General features: G+C 41.2%; 1 protein-coding gene across 1 annotated transcript; it reads left to right on the top strand.

The window, feature by feature from the left end:
• Nucleotides 1-591: 591 nt before the first annotated feature.
• Nucleotides 592-19,267, top strand: LOC309441599 (guanylate cyclase soluble subunit beta-2-like). Its single transcript, XM_082056415.1, has 16 exons — nucleotides 592-666; nucleotides 1,420-1,493; nucleotides 2,339-2,433; nucleotides 2,627-2,787; nucleotides 3,170-3,269; nucleotides 4,782-5,002; nucleotides 5,094-5,199; nucleotides 6,853-6,956; nucleotides 8,493-8,709; nucleotides 12,250-12,570; nucleotides 13,307-13,455; nucleotides 15,739-15,885; nucleotides 16,164-16,318; nucleotides 17,808-18,022; nucleotides 18,111-18,233; nucleotides 19,073-19,267. Exons 1-16 carry the CDS (start codon nucleotides 664-666, stop codon nucleotides 19,222-19,224), a joined length of 2,343 nt encoding a protein of 780 aa, XP_081912541.1. The 5' UTR covers nucleotides 592-663; the 3' UTR covers nucleotides 19,225-19,267.
• Nucleotides 19,268-20,618: the final 1,351 nt, after the last annotated feature.

Raw genomic sequence — 20,618 nt, 5'->3', positions numbered from 1 at the left:
GGAGATGCAACCAGCTTCAACTCCTGCTTCTTGTCAGGCCTACGGCAGCAATGCAGGGCTCAGCAGCTGAACAAAAGATGCTGCTTCTCCATACAAATCTCCTATCCTTGCGCAAGTGTCATTGTTGACTCTACCATTACTGTTCCTGCTCTGCTAAGAGCAGTTTTAAGAAAAACTTGGCAAGAGACACCATCCCCTCCTGTCACCCTCCTGGCTGCTCACCCCAGTGGGGCCTCAGATGCTCAGGACCTGGTGAGCCTGCCAGCACCATGCCATGTCCAGCTGGATCTGACCACACCACGTCCCACCTGGCCATGCCACGGGCTCCAGGGACCTGGGATTAGGAAACTCCCATAACCTGCAAACGTGGCAATGATGCCACTTTGCTGAGATGCTGTTTGGCATCACTCCGAATTCCTGCCGCACAGGCAGCTACAGAAAACGCGTGTTCTCTGCGGAAGCCCAGGCAGGCGGGAGAAGGAGCCTTGAACCGCGCCTGCCCGGGCAGCTCACTGTGCTCCGGTGTGACCGCGGTGGCAGCGGGGGGCGAGACCAGCGGGGCCGGGCCTGGCCGTGCCGCCGCCCCCGGGCAGGCAGCGGGGCGGCGCGGCGGGAGCCGGCGGCGGGAGCCGGGGCGGCTGCGGGGCCCGAGGCGGCGGCAGGATGGTGAGCGGGCGGCGGCGGCGGGCGCGGGGGCTCCCGGGCCGGGCTGCGGGGACCTGCAGGGTCAGGCAGGCACCTGGGACCCTCCTTTAGCCCCGGGAAGGGAGCGGGGACGAGTCGGGACAGACGGCTCCTGTCGGGGGCAGACAGCTGGTGTCGGGGGCAGACAGCTTCTGCCGGGGACAGACGTACAGACAGCTCCTGCCGTTCACTCCTGGCCCGAGAGACCAGCCGGCAGAGAGCTCCTGCCTGCCCCGCCAGCCTCACCGCCCCGCATTGCTTTTAGGGGGTTTGGACCGCACCGTTCTTAGGCTGCTGCGATGGTGCTACTCACGCTTATCCTTTTTACCTATTTTCCCCCATCTCCAGTGGACGGTTTGCCAGCACTAACGCCAACAATAACAGTCACGGCAAAGCCAAACTCGCCGGCTGGAGCTGCAGCCGGGCATGGCCGCTGCTCCGGCCGCCGCAGGGACGCGCTCCAGGCGGCACGCACGGCACAGCAGCTCCGGACCCGGCGTCTCGGGTCCTTAGCTGCAGAATAGGATTGAGTCTGTCTGCTCTGTTTCGCTGAAGGCCTGTGAAATGCTGAGATAAAGGGCTATGCTGTTTACTGAAAGATATAATGGCTGTCAAACATGATTATCTTTACCAATATAAAACTAGCAGTGGAATTTTAAATACAAAGAGATGGCATTTGGGCTGCATTTTGAAAATCAATATGTCTTTTCCATGTTCATGTATTTCCTTTTGCAGTATGGATTTATAAATACATGCCTGAAGTCTTTGGTGGTTGAAAAGTATGGTGAAGAAACATGGGAAAAATTAAGGTAATGTGTTCCCAATAAATGTAGGGTATTGAAAGAAAATACTCAGGAATTTAGCAGCAGAGGATTAGAATTTCTCACTGGTAAGTGACAGCTGATGTGTATCTCAAGTAATTACTGGAAGTAACTAACAGGGCAAAAGCAAGAGTTTCTTACCTTGGAACACTTCATACTCTGATACTAATTCGCCCCAATTAATTTGTTATATCAGATAATTAAGGATGACACTTAGTCTTATAGATAACTGTGCAATAGACTCACTGCCTCATTGTGACAATATTGAAAAGTGATTACACTGAAAAGATGTCATCCTTGATATGAAGTCAGTTTAATTACAGTACTTTCAGGAAAGTAGCTAAATATATCACCTCTGTTTTTACTTTATGAGATTTGTGGCATTTTCTAAGAGATAAAGATATAAAAATGGTACTTACATACATACATATAGTAGCCATAGAAGCCAGTATAAATATTCAGCAAGTTTTTGGTCAAGTCTAGAGACCCAAGAGCTTGATATTGTAGCCACACTGAACAACAAGCCAGTAGACCAGAAGACAAACTAAGAGTCCACTTGCTCTAGCCCCCCACAGCGTGATGCCCTTGTCCTTGAAAGAATTTACCATAATACCACAACGTGAAATAGCAGAAATTGAGAGGTGGACACCACCATTCAGCTGTTTTAAAACAACACAAACCGTTAGGGGAAGTAGCATGTTCTAATATAATGCTTGAAGGAGGTGAAGGAGTGAGTTAAAAACAAACCATGCTTAATGAATGCTGGTTGGGTCACCCAGGCATGTTATATTTACAGCGCTGCTGAGACAAGAATATCGTCTTCTCTGTTGCAGACTGCAGGCTGGAGTCCAGGATTCTTTCTTGACTTTTGAGGTTTACAAAGATGAGATCACAATGCAGCTAGTCGACAAAGCCTGCAAAATATTAGGTATGTGTCACCGTGCCTCCAAAATGAACCATCCTGGGTCAAGCCTGAGACCGCAGCCCAGATCTTAGTCACCTGTGGTGTTTGGAATGCCCTCCTTGTGGTGCAAACTTTCTGCATTCACTCTTAATCCTCCTGACAGAATTCCAAGAACTTCCAACCTTTCTTATTCATTAAGGTATCTTTATTTTGTTAGGTGTTCCTGCTGACGTGGTTCTGAGAGAGTTTGGAGCATATTTCTTTGAATTCTGTAAACGCTCAGGCTATGACCACATGCTGAGGACACTGGGTGGAAATCTCTATGAATTCATAGAGAACCTGGATGCATTGCACAGCTACCTGTCCCTTTCTTACCAGGCAAGTTTCAGTAGTAAATACTGAACAGGTATGGGTGCACTCCACCAGACTTTGCAACAGGAGGAACAGCATCTCATACGTGTGAACAAATAGTGGAAAGAGATGCTATAACAGGCTCTCATAGGTCCTGAAATGTATTACTTAAAAATGTTACCACCATTTTTATAATAGTTTTTTTCTGAGTATTCCTCAACATTAGATATTATTTAGTACATTTTCTCTAAAGCATAGCAGTTTTTCCTTCACAAATGAACATTTTTTTAAAAATTATTTCAGCTTATTCAGATTACTGCTTATTTTATTAAGACATGAGATGCTTTTATACAAGTGGGATTCACCACCAAAAGATATTGAAGTTTTGTTTCTGTTTGTTTTTCCTCAGGAGATGAATGCCCCATCTTTTAGAGTAGAAAAGAATGAAGACGGGTCAATGCATTTACATTACTATTCAGATAGAAGAGGTCTGTGCCATATTGTGCCAGGTAATCAGATAGAATACAGAGTACAGATCATCTGGTAATACTATATATATATATACAGGATAATAATATATTTGTAGATATACTTTGCTTCTGTTGTAGAGTATTTTTTTTCAGATGCGGACTGGCCATGGAACTGAAGCCTAGTAGAGTTTAGTTACCAGACATCTGACCTTGGTGCTTCCCTGACTGCCTGATCACTCCTAGCCCTCAGTGGCTTCATCAAGATTTATGATACTGTCTGTTCCTCCTACAGAATTCCTATATAATTCCTTTCCTGGAAGAAAAATGAAAGTTATTGGTGTGTATTGTGTCTACCTGTTGATTAGTTCTTGGTAACTCGTGCCCCTTAAATTACAGTGAAGTACCATTTATAGTTGGTTTGAAGACATATACCCATCAAGTAATAAATACTCCTGCAGTACGTGCAGTCTGTGAAACTACTATTGAACCCTGCTCAAAAATTAATCTTTTTCCAGCATTTAAAGAAATCTCCACAGTTGTACTCATGCAAGGGTTAAATAGCTGCAAGTCTGTAAAAGATGATCACATTCCTTTATTTGATAGATGCTGCTGAATTTAGAAGTTTATCAAAACTTCCCCCTTTGTCAAAACTCATTTCATATTCCTATTGAAGCACAGAACTATTTGGAATTTCAGACAGAGCTTTTCATGTTGTTGTCCTAACAGCTATGCAGAATTCAGAGGACTGATTGTGCATCTTCATGAAAGATATTTCCTTCCTTTCGAAAGAAAATATGCTAGAATGACTGAAAGGCTGTTTAACCTGGAGAAAAGGAGGCTGAGGGGAGACCTTATCGCTGTCTACAACTACCTGAAAGGAGGTTGTAGCATCAAGGGTGTTGGTCCCTTCTCCCAAGTAGCAAGTGACAGGACAAGAGGAAATGGCCTCAAGTTGTGCCAGGGGAGGTTTAGATTGGATATTAGGAAAAATTCTTCACATAAAGGGTTGTCAAGCCTTGGAACAGGCTGCCCAGGGAAGTGGTGGAGTCACCATCCTGGAGGTGTTTAAAAAGCATTTAGACGAGGTTCTTACGGACATGGTTTAGTGCTAGAGTTAGGTTATGGTTGGACTTGATGATCCCGAGCGTCTCTTCCAACCAAAATGATTCTATGATTCTGCGAAATAGATTGTTATAGCAGGATCTCCTTAGACCCCCTGCATTTTTTGGTTAATGGAAATTCATATTATTGCCATGTATGACTATTTGGACACATTCTTCAGGTATCCTGCTGAGCTTTTTCTAGTGAAAATAAGCATTTGTCATCAGACAAAACAAAAGAAACAGTAACTTTAAAGCTTATCTCCTATGCACATATTCTTACCATGCCAATGGCAGTAACAACACAGATAACAAACAGCAGGTTGATGTCTTCTTCTGGAGTCCTTTAGAAAAGTGATTTCTGAAACAGTGAAATTCCACTGTGGGCCCTCTAAAAGGGAAAATTGAAAGGATTTGTTCTTGGCAATACCATCTTTTGTTTCCTCTTTAGGAATCATCGGTGCAGCAGCCCTGGATTTTTTTAACATTGAGATTTCAATGGAAATAGTCAATCAAACAGAGGAAGAAGAAAGAACTGGTAAAAAAGAACATATTGTTTTTCTTGTCACTCAAAACCCTGTATTTTCATACAAGGAAAGAAAGACATTTCCGTCCTCTCCTCAATATCTTGCTGACTGTGAAAAACAAATTGAGAACCCACTGACTACAGAGGTATCTTAATGTTCATTATCACTATATTATTAAAATACGATTTAAATAAAAAACACTCTTTAATTTCCGTTTGGATTTTTGATTTCAACAGGACCTTGAAAAAGCCAAGAATACAATTAGAGACAGAGGAAGCTCTGTTTGTCCTGTCAAGAAAAGTCACTGGAAAACATTAAGAGGAGTAATCACATTAGGAAAAGGTGAGAGATCATTCATGGGGAGCTTGTCATCATTCCTGAATCTCCACAATGAGAAAGTCAGTAAGCTTCCCTATCTCCACCTACCCATCCATTTTGAAGTTACCATTCATGTTTCCTCTGTGTCTTTTCAAAATGTTTCTGGTAAAGTTTCTTTTGTTTAGACATTGGTAATCAAAAGAAAAATTTAAGATAATAAGCATGCTTAGTAATGACAGATACTTAAATGGAATATGACCTGTCACTTTTGTCTCTTAAACAGGGTTTTCTTCTGAAAAGTATTCTTCTATAAAATGTCATTGTGTGGTACATTTGATAATTCCTTTCCATGTCACTTGGTCTAAGATTATGATTTTGAAATAATGTTTTTTAACTTGATAGCTGCTACTCCTTTCCAAAATCATCAACTGTAGTAAATTCTGAAAGCCAAATCACACCCTCCACTACCAAAAATCTAATCTAATCTAATCTACTAATACTACTAATGTAGCAATCTGCTTTCATGTCTTTATATATTATACGTTTATAATCTCTGTTTATATATGTTTATAAAATTGAACAATTTTTACAGTTAGGATCTTTTTATTCCTCTGCCAAGATGCCTGGATTCTGGGAAGAGTGAAAAACTGATATCATCTGGTGCAATGCCACATGCATTACAAGAGCAGATATATTGAGTAAGAAATTAATATGTATTCAAAATAAAATCATAGAGTAGCATTATTACTTTAAAAAATCCTTTAACAATAAATGCAGGAGTTATCAAGAGCCAGACTTTGAAAGATGAAAAACTTGCATCGACTTCTCCTGAAGCAGTAAGAGCTCTAAAAGTTGGGTCCTAAATTTTGTGTTCTTTTTCACCAGTCTCCAAAGTGACTCAAGCATTTGTTATCAAGTAGGAGTTACTGATTTACCAGCCTGTTATAGCCACTGTCCGGTGGAGACAGGTCGCTTGAAATAATCATCCTTTTGATTATTGTGGGTTACTAGAGAATCCAAGTTTGTAGTGTGAAGATCAAAGGCTTTGCGTGCTTCAGTCAGATGGGTGCTTTTGACTATTTTGCCCATTCTATTCATTCTACGAAAATACCTGTTTGCTAGCAAGCAAACCCTTCTCTGTAGATTTGTGACCATTCTGAAAAAAAATTTGGGGTAAGTAAAATAGGAATGAAACAGTAGTTTGGTCTCTATGCTACAGACTAGACTTCTTTGTATAGGAGGCTGAAACCCAGATCATGCTGTTTTTCCATGTTACTTAGTAGCTGGCAAAGTATATTAAAACCACTTCTGGGTACATTTTTGTGGGATATAGCTGTGTTATTTTGCTATGACATCTGCAAATGCATAGAGCAGAAGCATCTACAGTTGTTCATCTATTCTTATTCTTTCCACATAATTTCATGCATCCAATGCTCTGTGCTCTTTGTGTGGTTAAGTTTTAAAGGCTCACCCAAATCAGATTAGTTGCTAATCAGCTGTGTGTTAAACTATAGAACATTTAGCACAGATGTATGCACATTTCTGGACCCACACACTGTTTAATTTGTCTTTGCTCATTATGATATACGGTCTTGTCTCACTGAGTGCTAAAAGATAGTGTTGACGGCTTTTATGAGGTGCAACATGATTGAAAACTAGACATTTGTCTTCCCATAGGTAAGCTCCTGAGAGGATTTGAGCCTGTTTATCCTAAGAGCCTCTGGATTGACACAAAAACATTTTGCAATGGACTTCCTTTTCATATGGTTTTTGACAAAGAGGTAGGACAAGCATGTGGTAAGGGCACTTTGTTTACATAGGCCATATAATAATTTTCTTCTGTTTTGACTGTCCTACAGTTCACTGCTGCATGTGCTCTGTATACAGAGCACTCTCATTTACAGAAATGCTCTGTACAAAGACATGCAATAGAAGTCACTTGTTACAACTGGATCTGGATTATTTCAGATGGGAAACTCCTTTGAATTTACTGAGATTACCATGTCTGAAACAGCTGCAGATATGCCAACAAGGTTTATTGCAGCAGTCTATCCATTACCAAACACAGAACATAATTTTATTAGGTTTCTGGCCACCTTCCTGTCTTTGGATGTGCCAGAGACACAACCCATCCTTTAAGCTGCTCTTGTACTGATAGCTAGTCACCCTCTCCTCCCAGTCCCCAACCCAGCCAAAGGCCTTTGTAAGGCTCTGCTGGCAGTTGGGGCTCTCCGTGCATCTGGAGTCTGCTCCTACAAGCTTGTGCTGCGAAAACATAGCTACCTACTCAATCGGGCAGCATGTGTCCCCTTATAGTAGGAACAGGACCCCAAAATCTCTTTATCTTCCAGGGGAGGACTGAGCCTCCTCTCCTGTGCACACATACTCTGCAGCAATGGAATTGCCTTTCCCTTCCCAGGGACTGCTCTGTGGCTGCTCTCCAACTAGCCTGGGCTCCCACCAAGCTATAGTTCCTCTTGCGCCTAATTCCAGGCAGAGAATATTGGCTTAGGACAGGAGCAAAGAAAAGAGAAGCTGAGAAAGGGACAGCGAAAGAAAGTTGTATACAGCCACTCAGGAAACGTGGTTCTATCACACTGATAGAGATTCTAGACCACAGTCTGCTTTGTGCCACTGTCCACATTAACCAAAGTTCAGAGTTTTAAACCTTGCAAGATATACAGCCAGCATAATGTGATAAAATTATTACTGTGGACAAAGGGCAAGCCCTGCACCCATTATTGGTAGCTGGTCAGAGCTTCAATAGCTCTGATGACAAGCAGTGAAGGCATAGGGGAGATTTCTGCAGGACTTAAGAGCTTATATGTGGTTGTAAGGCTAAAAGAGAATAACTAAACCTTTACACAGCAATGGATAAGAGAACGTAACCCATGGCATCCATTAGAAAATTAATATTTGCCAAGACATTTTGTGCTACAGCTGTTTTATTTTTGGAATGCAGGACACACTCTGGTATCTCTAATTTTTTCCTGCAGCTACCTGTAAGGCTATTTGTCATGCCTGCACAAATGCAAACAGTGGTGATAGCAGATAGTTTTGTTCTGATTTGATTGTAACAATTGATATGGAAGAGCATTTGGATAGTAACGTTCCTTTCTGGGGGCTTTGTCTTGCTATGAAGGACACTCAGAGTTTTGCAGGAATACACTAGTAACACAGAAACTTTGCTCAGAAATAAGTAATGTACTATAGCAAAGCTAAATGTGCGGAAATGTATAAACAGTGATTAGCTGTAGGTTGGCCTGAAACCAAACAGGATATGAATTTTAACACATTGTCCATATGTTCTTTTTAAGCTCAGAGTGAAGCAAGCTGGGGTGAGCATTCAAAAGATTGTACCTGGCCTTCAGACCATGGGCATCTGCTTGGATCACTATTTCAGTATCATTCATCCAGAGGTACCCTTCACCATCTCTAGCATTCAGAAATTCATCAACAGCCAATTTGTCTTCCAGACTAGAAGAGAGATGATGCCAGAATCATGGAAACAACGGCCAATGCTAGAGCTGAGAGGTACTTCACTGTTTTCAATAGCATAAGTGTTCATATTTAATCAGGAATTATGCTGGAGTTGAACTAATGCCTTTCTGTGGACTCCTGGCTTCACGTAAGTCTTATAAATGGCCTTGTCTTTGTGTAGTGAGGAGAGGATTAGGTGGCTCTGTTTAGAGAAACAGTACTTTAAGATTCTTGTAGACAAATTCTGCTAGTACCTCACCAGATTTTGAAGGCTTTTTCAGTCAGAAATAACAACTGTGCTCCCACTTGAAAGGCTTGGAAAGGCAGTGTTTTCCTAATGTTCCTGCCATGTTTACTTGACTTTCTGCATATTGGGATAGACCATTCCTGAACTTGAAAGAGGAGATCCTTGGAAATCAATCAGCTGTTCCAGACTCTTCTTCTTTACAAGACTGTAGCCCATGGGATTCTTCCAAGCAGATCCCTGAATGGGACAAATCCCAGTTTCCCCAAGTCTGGGGTTGCAATCTTGCTTTTTTGCCTTGTTCACTCCTCCCAGGTTCCTGTGCTCCACCATCGCACAGTCATTGCAGCAAGGGCTGTGCCCAGCTTTCACATCCACAGTTCTTCACTGTTTGTAAGTGTCAGGTGTAGCAGGACACCTCCCCTCATCAGTCACTTGTATCAGGAAGCTCACCTGTGTCAGTACCTCAGTGCCCTCCAGAAATCTCCCAAATTGGTGGTGCCCTGCTGTGTTGTCTGTCCAGCAGATATCCAAGTAGCTCAAGTCCACCATGAGGCTTCCTCCACTTGCCTTAGAAAGTGTCATCTACCTTGTCTTCCTGAGCAGGGCACACCACCCACATTGGTCAGCCCTCTAATCCTTATCTAGAAGCTCTCAGCTGGCTCATCATCCAGCCCTAGGCAGAGCTCTGTGCGTTTCCCTTGCGCTCTCACATAGAATCATAGAATACCAGGTTGGAGGGGACCACAAGGATAATCTGGTCCAGCCATTCTTGGCAAAAAAACAGAAATCCTGCAGCCTTTTGCATAAAAGGCAGCTTCCCCTCCTTGCCTGTCTGTCCTTTCTGAAGAGTTTTTGTTCACCTTTTGCAGTACTCCGTATATGTGAACTACCCCACCAAGCCTCTATGATCCCACTGACATGGTAGCCCTGAAACTGCACACAGACCTCTAGTTCCTCCTGGTTCTCCCCATGCTGTGCACGTTTGTGTACAGGCACCTCAGAGAGGTGCCCAGCCATGCTCATTTCCCAGAAGAGGTGTGAGAACTTCCCCCATTGTGATACCCTGTGCGTTTTTCTTTGCAGAGGTTAGAACCAAATATATAATGTAAGGCATCATCCTGGGGTGATTCCTGCAACATGTTTGTGTCATCACTCTTGGTCTTGGTTAGGATGCAATGCCAGTTGCCCTGTGAATCTCCCCAGCTGCGACCTTTGTTTTCACTGGGGAGCTGTGGTGGCAGGGACACGGTGCCAGCCCTCAGACCCAGCTTCTGCTCGCATAGCCACTGGGCTCAACGCAGGGATGCACTGAGCTGTGTACAAGCAATGTCTGTGTCCCTGCTCCCCATAGCTCTACACATCAGCCTGTGCACCCGACACTGAATCACTCTGCACGGCCAAGAGTCTCCTTTGCCAAAGAAAATTACTGCTTTGTACGTGCAATGACACTTTAAACGCAGTTGCCCAGCACAGGCAATGCCAGTTCACAGCTCAGGGATTGCATCTTGGGCACATACAGATGATAATGAGAAGGTGAGCACAATTCCTGCCACTGCGCGGGTCCCGGCTGCCAGGCAAAGGGCAGAGGGAAGCGCTTAAAGACAAAATCCTCATAACATTGCTGCAGCTGGAGGAAAGCAATGGCTTTCCCTGCGCCTTTGTACATTTTGATTCCTAATATGTGAATGCATGTTTCATTCTTAATTTATGCCTTTGAGGGGAGTTATTTGCTACTGGCTGTGTTTCAAATGCAGATAAAAATAGATTAGTTAGCTGTGCTTTTTTTTTCTAGTCACATTTTTACATTCTGAGTTCTGTCTTAACCCCCCTACATTACACAAGATTTTACCAATTAAAATTATTTTGGCAAAAAAAGATATTTTATTTACTTTATTTTTTACTGAGAGTAATGAGTATGGAATGATTCTCTGCTTTGTGTAATTAACTATAATGGCATTTGTTTTAAGTATTCTGTGATCTCAATTTTGCTTCTCTGAACTATGTAATATGAACTAATATTCCCTTCTCTCCTTTTATCTTTACTTGATGAGCATCGAATATGGTATTCCTGGGATTCAGAAAAAAATAGGAGTTTAGGGAGACCTTGAAAAAAGTGATGTTACCAAAACAAGTAACTTTAACTAGTCACAGGTATAATTTTACTTTCTCTTATGCCATGAGGGTTAATTCACATAGTATTTCTGATGCTCCAATCCTGTTAGTTTTCAAGGTGTTCATCCAGTTGCCCTGGGGATGGGGAGAGAGAGTGAGAAAGAGGGAGAGAAAGAGAGAAAGAGAGAAAGAGAAGAGAGAAAGAGAAAGAGAGAAAGAGAAAGAGAGAAAGAGAGAGGAAGAGAGAGAGAGGGAGAGAGAGAGAGGGAGAGAGAGAGAGGGAGAGAGAGAGAGGGAGAGAGAGAAAGAGAGAGAGAGAGAAAGAGAGAGAGAGAGAAAGAGAGAGAGAGAGAAAGAGAGAGAGAGAGAAAGAGAGAGAGAGAGAAAGAGAGAGAGAAAAAGAGAGAGAAAGAGAGAGAGAAAGAGAGAGAGAAAGAGAGAGAGAAAGAGAGAGAGAAAGAGAGAGAGAAAGAGAGAGAGAAAGAGAGAGAGAAAGAGAGAGAGAAAGAGAGAGAGAAAGAGAGAGAGAAAGAGAGAGAGAAAGAGAGAGAGAGAAAGAGAGAAAAAGAGAAATTCCCGCGTTGCTGTTCAGAAACCAAGGATACTTACAAAGCAAATAAAGAATAATAATACTAATAAAATATAAGAAAAATCAAACTCATAACCAAATCTCAAGAAAGAAAACAAAAACTCAATTCCCCACCAAAAATCCTTTTAGGCATTTTTGTGCCTGCTTATTTAGACTACCATAGTGACTGAGAGCTCCAGCTTCCAAGAAGGGAAGCTCTGTTGACCTTACTGGGCCCACATTTTACTCACTGTGAAATTAGATTTTAAATGTTTCACGTAATCATTGTGAGTCTCAGATCCCCTGTGCATGACGCTGAGTGACTGGATTCAGGAACAGCTCAAGAACAGAGAGGAGAGAGAGATGTTGTGAGCACTGGGGTTCCTTTTTGAAGAGGAGAGACCTGAAGCATGGTTGGGCTCTGCTTAGCAGTTGCAATGAGTGACTGATTGCTTTCTGGGTCCTGAGATTTTTTTATTTGCCTAGTCTACCTCCTCTGACAAGTCCACCTCTAATTCCAGGAAACAGGGTGATTCCTGTGATGATCCAGACACTACAAAAAGTCACTCTCCTTAGAAATCATCCCCTAAAATTAACATCAGTAGTACTGAGCATCACGTGAAAGTCCAAACTGCTGAAAACTCTTACCGACACTTGTTTCAAACAGGCCAGATGATCTGGATGGAGTCCCTGCAGTGCATGCTCTATCTCTGTTCACCTTTGCTTCGCACTTTGCATGAACTGGAGGAGCGACAGATGCATATTGCAGATATTGCACCTCACGATGTGACCAGGGATCTGATTCTTCTCAATCAGCAGCGACTGGCAGAGATGGAGCTCTCTAACCAGCTGGAGAGGAAGAAAGAAGAACTGCGGATACTGTCGAAGCACCTGGAGGATGAGAAGAAGAAGACTGAAGCTCTGCTCTATGCCATGCTTCCTCAGCATGTGGCCAACCAGCTGAAAGAGGGGAAGCGAGTTGAGGCAGGTGAATGAACAGGAACCGTTTGTGATGCATGATTTGTGCACCAGGTGATGTGGATGGAGAGGCCGGGGTGCTGGCACAGCCCCATCCCCCCTGTTGTGGAGTACAATCTCTGCTTGGTGACGCTCATAGGTAGGAGGAGGACCACAGACTATTCTTTCAAACAAAGCTTTGGAAGTTATTTGCCAAAATTGTTCCCTAGGAGGTGAAAGGTGGCAGCAACTGCCCGTTCAGGCAAAAAAAGTCAGTGTTTAAGCAGTAAACTGAGATTTTCTTTTTAACGGGGGCATATAGGGAAATGAGGGCTCAAAAATGAAAGGAATAAAAAACCTGGTCTTTCCTAGAAAATTCTTTCAGTTCCTCTGTGCTATCTATAAACCTAGAATCATCAAGATTCTCGTTGTTACTAGGGATAGCAAGTAAGAATTATCTTAAATTCCCTTTAGTAAGAACATATATGAAGATAGGGGTAAAGAGCTAAGTTTATCCTGAATGTAGATGGACAAAGAGATGTATTCAGTTGTCTGGATTGTTTGAGATGTGTGATGATTCTTACATTGGATACACTCTTATATTGACATCTCTTTTGTATGAGCACCTGTATTATATGAATATTACAACTGGTAGGTTTCATGTCCTAAAACAATTATGAGAAAGTAATCTTTGCAAACAGGTCTCAAAGGGATGTTGTGATTGTCCAGCCATTACAAGTACTCACCACTGGTCTTTCTGCCCACAGGAGAATTCAAGGAGTGCACCATATTATTCAGCGATGTTGTGACCTTTACCAACATTTGTGCCCAATGTGAGCCTATTCAGATAGTTCTCATGTTAAATTCAATGTACCTACGATTTGACAGACTGACCACAGTGCATGATGTGTACAAGGTATGTACTGATCGATATAGGCTGTAGAAATACTCTAGAAAAGATTTTGCTGGGGGGTTTTTTGTTCGTTTGCTTGTTTGTTTTTAAATACACTTAAATCTTCTTACCCAGCACGATTTTTGATAAACCATAAAATATTGCATAATTGTAATGGCTACACAGAGAAACTAAAAAACAGGTGGAGGTGTGATTAAATATATTTAAATTTTTTTTACTGGAATGTAACTTCTAACATGGGCTAGAGTCTCTTTCCACGACACTAACACCAGAATGGCTGTTCTTCCATACATCTCTCTTTCCGCTCTCAAGTGCCTACCCAACATGACAGGATATCCTAGGTTGTGGACCAGTTTGAAAACTTCTCCTAGTTCTTTTAATTTAACCTGTTGGAAATTGGTCACTATGTCAATATCTCCTTTGTTGAGAAATAACATTATAAACAATACCCAGATAATACCTAGACTTTGTTTTGCTTCACGGAGATCTTAGGTAATGGTATAGATCTCCCACTGACCCCCAAAAGCATTAATTAGATCTAGACTGTAGTGTATGTGTTGTCTCCAAAACCTGCTCGAAAGATCAGAACCCTGATTAACATATAATAATAGCATTATCAACATTTCCAGAGCTACCCAGATTTTATGAGCTGAAGAACAAGTCCTCAGTTTCTGTCTGTCCCTTGTACATTAAATATTTAGGAATGCAGAAATAGTAAAGGTTGAAATCCAAATCTCCTTCATTCCTTGCTCCAGCAAGACAAGCAGTAAATTGTACTGGGAAATCAGAAGAATTTCTGCCTTGGCAAGGAAACTGTATTCAATAATTGAAGCATTCAAGATATGGCCCACAGATTTTAGGATAAATTAGCATTATATTCTTTCTAAATCATACATCATGAGTAAATTATCTGTCACTATAATAATCTCCTTTTGATGCCTGTATATAACTCCTATTAATATTGAAGGAGGTTACTAGGGTACAGAGAGAGAGGATGAGATTACTATTTTGGGGAATTGAGAAGGAAGTGAAATATTGAGACTGATCAAAGAAACTTGGCCCAAGATTTAAACATCTGAAGATACAAAAAGATCTTGTTAAATTAAATGTACCACAGCTGAAAAATAATTAGGGTATCTATTTGCATAAATAGCTTTTTACAGTTGTTTTTAATTCATTACAGAAAACTGCTGGCATTACTACAGGGTTGACTATCTTGATAGACGGCATGTACAGGAACATATTTTTCTAGACTAATGTGCTGAACAGTTTGAAGTCGTATGTTAATGAAAAAACCCAAAGATGAAATTATGTTCTCGCTCTCCTATTGGTGTTCATTTTTAAGAAATCCCATTAATCTAATTTAAATTACTCTCTTATTTACTTATTTAAAGTATTATATAAATATAAATATAAATTATATAAATATAAATTTATTTACTTATTTAAAAGTAACAAAGCAGTCTCATGAGAGCAGTTTAGAAAATTTCCTTACTGTATAACAGTCTTTTATGGTTAATTTTAAACATTTGAGAATTTTTGATGTCAAATAGGCCTATTCTGTTCCCAGCAAAATCTCTGTCATGGGGTCAAATCCCAAAGTATTTCTCAGGCACCTTAACATGCACTTCAAGGAGACTGGATGCCTGAAGAAGGACAAACCCTGCAGCATTTGTCTCACAAGGTGCAGCACGTTGTGGGAAAACAGCTGGTTGTAAGGAAGGATGCTCCCGATCTGCTTAGTTCACACTTCGCATTCTCTGCCATCCTGGAGACTGGAGGTTTCTTAAATTCATGTGAGCCCTTTAGTGACAGTCACCAGTGAAGAGACTCCCTTGCTTTATTGTGACTCTTTAAAAAATAAATCTCTTTTTAGAAAGAAACATGTTTTTAACACCCATTGTGAATTAGAGCTAATTAATAGCATCCAGCTATCAGATAACCTTCTGTCTCAGGAGTCTGTGCCTGGGAATAGTTCTTTGTGCGTATAGGTCTGCCCTGGATAAGTGGAAGACAAGAAATCTGACACTTTCACAGCATCCCTTACTCCTTAGGGTCTCATACTGATATCTGAAATGGGTCAAGTAAGCAGGGACAGAACTCATTGCAGTTTTTAATATGAAGTCAAAGAAAGGATCTCCGTGTAAAGGAAATTCACATATGCTAGAGTTTTTTGGAAGGAAGGGGCAGTCAGTGCAGTTAAGAAGAGCCCTGAACAGCAAAGCACTAACCTTAGCAAGATATATATATATAGCATGCTCATATGTTTGTCCTTCTCACTTAAAGGTGGAGACAATTGGAGATGCCTATATGGTAGTAGGTGGCGTCCCTGTCCCTGTCCCCACCCATGCTGAGCGAGTTGCTAACTTTGCCTTGGGGATTATAATAGCAGCTAAAGGAGTACAGAACCCAGTTTCTGGAAATCCTATTCAGGTAAGTTGTTAACACAAAGATGTGTGTGTCTGTCTGCTTCTTGGGTTGGGCTTCTGTTCAAGGTTTTGCAGTAGGACATCAAAGAGCTGCCTTGAACTACTCTGTGACTTTGGCCCACATGGGTGCATTTCTCTTGAAGAGCCTCTCCCTGTAGATATTTGATATTTCACTGGTGTCCGGTGTTGTTTTAGAATGAGCTTTTAGGGGATTGGAAAGCATTAAAAAAGATGTTAAATAACAAGTGACATTTTTGGGGGGTGTTTTATGTCTTTGTAAAGATTAGAGTTGGGATCCATACAGGTCCTGTCTTGGCTGGAGTTGTTGGAGAAAAGATGCCTCGTTATTGCTTGTTTGGAGACACGGTGAATATAGCTTCCCGGATGGAGAGTCATGGTGTCCCGAGTAAAATTCATCTAAGCTCCAGTGCCTATCAGTGAGTAACTATGATGGTAACTTTTCCTGTGAAGAGCTGTGCTAAGAAACACTGCCTTGACAGCTGCAGCTTTCAGATGTAGATGATGCTATCTTAATTCACTGATTTATGCAGCTTACTTATAAAGAAAAATCACTGTTTGCAGAGGTTTATATGTTCTGATTATTTCACATACACTTGTATATGGAGACAGAGGTTTGAGAGTCTCAATTCCAGAGATCAAAATATGAAGAAAAAAAAAAAAAACTGTGACAACTTACTTGGAAATAATAATAGAGTGATGTAGATGCTAGAAAAATGGTCAGAACATTTAATTTGACATCCTGACTCTGACTCAAGACAATAATTTGCGGCAAAATTTTTATTTGTACTTACTAAGAATTAACTGCATAAACCACTATCCTAGTCTTGCAGTGAGGAATTTACTTTCATAAAACTCATGTCAATAAAAATTAAATATTAGATTTTCAATAATATTATCTATGCATAAAATATGTATGCAAGAGGTGGAGGCGAAGACAAGCAACAAAGGAGGAACAAGCAACAAGACAAGCAACAAAAGCATTGTCTGGGCACATAGGAATGATATTAGGAAAGCCAGAGCTCAGCTATCACTGAAATGGGCAAAGAAGGTTCAAGGGCAATAAAAGGAGCTTCTGCTATTTTAGCAGAAAAGTATAAATGGAAATATGAGCCTTCTGTGACAGGTGATTTAATGGCCGTGCCCTGAATAAAGGCTGAGTTACCCAAGGCCTCTCTTGCCTCAGTCTTCAAGGTCATTGCACCTAGAGTCGGGGTTCAAGGAGCAGGTGAAGTACCAGTATTGGAAGAGGATCAGATCAGGGCTCTTTTGAGAAATCTCAATCCTTAGAAGTGTGTGGGAGCAGATGGGATGCTTCCAAGGGTAATGAGAGAGCTGGGTGATGGCATTACAGTGCTGCTGACTGTCATCTTTGGGAGGTCATGAAGATCAGCACTGTACCATCTGAAGAAAGCCAGATGTTACACCTATCTTGATAAACTGCAAGGAGGACAGGCTGGGGAGCTATAGGCCAGTCAGCCTCACATCAGTCCCAGTGAAAATCAAGTCCTGTTGGAAGCCATTTTTGGATACATGGAGAAGGCAGTTGGGACTAGCCAGTCTGGATTAACCAGGAGTAAATCATGTTTGATGAACTTGGTTGCCTTCTCTGATGAAATGTCTGGAGATAGTTCTGTCTGATATTGCCTGCCTCAGTTCTTAATTTCTGCTTACTGGTCAATAAGAAACCTCCCCATACAGAAATATCTGACTATGCAATCCATTGATTTTTGATGAGGCTGTTTGAATAAACAGTTGAAACAAAACCTCAGTTGTTCATGGATCAGCACTGTTATTCCCAGACTGTTGTGACTTGACTGCTTAGATTACAATACCTCTTCTAAAACGTTAGTGACATTTTTTGCTAACTTTGAATTTTCATGTGTCATTTTGCTTCTGATATTTTAGATGCTTAAAATACAAGAATTTTGAGATGACTGAAAGAGGAGAAATAGAAGTGAAAGGCAAAGGGAAAATGTATACATACTTCCTCATTAGAAATAAAACTGCAACTGAGAATGAGATTATGGGAAGGCCAATGAAAGACTTAGATTCTGGCCATGAATCTGTTCAGTCTTTTCAAGAAGGCAGGACTGAAACAGTACCAAGTTGTCATCAGCCAGGTAGAGTCAACTCGACATATCTTTCCCTCCTTGAACAAACGAACATTAATACAACTCAATTAAATAGAATTTTTTGTTCTTCTTTCAGTTACTCAGGCTCAGCCAGAGAAGGACCAGACCCCAACCATTGCAATGAAGTATATTGATGCCCCCACAGAGGCACAAAACAGCCTCAAAAGAAGAAATCAAGCGAAAATCGCAGATTTAACAGGTAGTTATTTAGTTACCATCTAGCAAAGACAACAGAACTAGAAAGTAACTGAGGCTTAATTTTGCATCTTTGTTATATTCCTCTTCTGAATAACCATAGTTTTACTCAAGCCAGAAATTTGTGCCAATATATCCATGCTGTTGAAACTAACCCTTCTGCATACTGCCTAGGGCCAAACAAATTTACCTTCAGAGCAATCCCACTAGGGAGAAAGAGGTGGACGCAGCTGTCAAACCCCAGAGACCTTCTGGTATTGCTAACAGAAGGGATAAATGATACACAGCTATTCATGTGGGCAGACCCAAGTGTTCACGTGTACATCTGTACCAAAATCTTGCCATGCAAACCCAATACAACATCTGTTGCTAGAAAAACTGCTGTTATTATTTGTATTTATGGTGAAGCCCTTGCCAACTAAAGTTTGAGAAGGAGAGGCCTCACAGGCTCTGCAGCCCATCTGTCCTCAAGCCAGGCCTCTGCAGGACTTAGAAGGATTTATGACCATGCCCATGTTCTGCAACTAAAGTTCATTCTCCTTTGAAGCAGCTGATACTGACCTTTTAAGGTCCCTTCCAATCCAAACTATTCTATGATTCTGTAATACTGAGAGATAATGGATTTGATGCCAGAACAGCCTAATCTAATGCAGCAAGTCTTGTAATTCTATTTGCGTGTTTTGTGGATTTTATAAAGACTAAATATGTTGTCACTGATTACTAGAGAATATTTCACTCCCCTCCCACCTGCTTAGATGTGGTTTTTAATCTAGTATACAGTATGCTGGTAAACAGAAACCTCTATGGTCATTAAAAACTCACGCTGAAGGAGTTTCCTTTTAGGCAAAAGTTATGATTTCGAAAGCGATGGGAGTCTCCATGGCAACCAGCATGCGGATGATGGTCCTTGTCCTCTAAACCAGAGAAGAGTCAAACCTGCTACTGAAGAGCCACAGATCAGAAATGTTCGCTCTAATTTCTGCACTTTACTCTAAGTTTCTTACTTTTTACATTAAACAGAGCAATTTTATTATGATTTAGTGCATTTTACTGTTGTGGGACTGATTTTGTATATCAAGTACCACATGACTTTGTAAAAAAATTTTTAAAAAGACATTTCATCAGTTTTCAGTGAAAAGTAAACAATGGAGGATACTTTTTTTTTAGTCAGTCTACACATGTCATATAATACTCCCAGTGGAGAATGAAACCACCACAAGATACTTTGAAGACATATTTTTCAGCCTCTGCCATGTCTTTGAATATCCCTATGTAAAAAAAAAAAAAAGCACTTTTTGGTATCTCATGCAGCAATTGAGAAAGAGGTGACTCATCCAGCTAGAAATATTCCTACTCAAATGAGCACTTGCCATAAAAGAAACATTTCCTGAGGTGACCACCCATCTTGACTTCAGCACAGCTAACAAGGTTAGCAGAGGTTGATCTACATTTTAACTTCAATATGTTCACAGGTCTTTTGTTGGGCAAAGGTGTTATGCAGTAGAAGTGCAGAATAGATTTAATACAACCTGTATTTTTCCATCCTGAAGAGACAATATTCTGCAATTTATAGCACACAGCTGTGAAAAACCCATCTGAACCAGCTGTCCGTGCAGTGCTTAGGAGATCACAGAAAGACATGCATATAGTGGGATTATGTACCATCGAATTCATCACAACACTGAGGGACTGTTCAAGGCCTGTGAACTATTTGAGACCTTCAAACAAGTTTCAAGTTTATTCATAATTTTTCTCATCCCAGCTAAACAAAAATAAGGTTTCAGGCGTACAGAGGGAGCCTATCAGTGCTGGAATTAATGCTCTTATCATTGAAAATAACAGTCTTAAAGATCTGGTGTCAGAAGCTCCTGAGCTGAATTACTTCCGTGCTGATATATTCTTAGATTACACCTGATCACGACAGAGAAAAACTGAAGTTCAACAATCAGGGATTTAAAATGAAGGAGCAAAAATACAATGGATATTAAGGTTGTGGACAATTTGGCACATCATCTATTGTCCCCTCACTCCTGTAAGCGGAGCTTGGGGTAGCTGGAATGTACTTGTACTGGGTGGCTTTGACAGGAGATGCGCCCACAGGCTGATTTATTACCTTTGGGCATGGATTTGTTGTCTAAGCATGCAATCATGAGACCCATTTGAACTTTGGAGCAAGAACTCACAGAAGATGATAATGTTACTCCTCTGTTACAGTCTGGAGCATCACTTTTCCACCTCTGTGGCCAGAGTGAAGCTCTTTAAACACCAGACAGAGAGGTAAGACTGATGCCACCTCCTCCTCTCTGTAGTATAATGAGATGAAATTTCAGCTAGTTAGATCTTCTTTTTAAATATTTGAGAAAGTAGCTTCTTTGTCTGAGTGCTCTGC

The sequence above is a fragment of the Streptopelia decaocto genome (assembly GCF_964273445.1).
Source record: "Streptopelia decaocto genome assembly, chromosome: 6".
Lineage (NCBI taxonomy): Eukaryota > Metazoa > Chordata > Aves > Columbiformes > Columbidae > Streptopelia > Streptopelia decaocto.
This window is presented reverse-complemented; position numbering and strand designations above follow the sequence as displayed.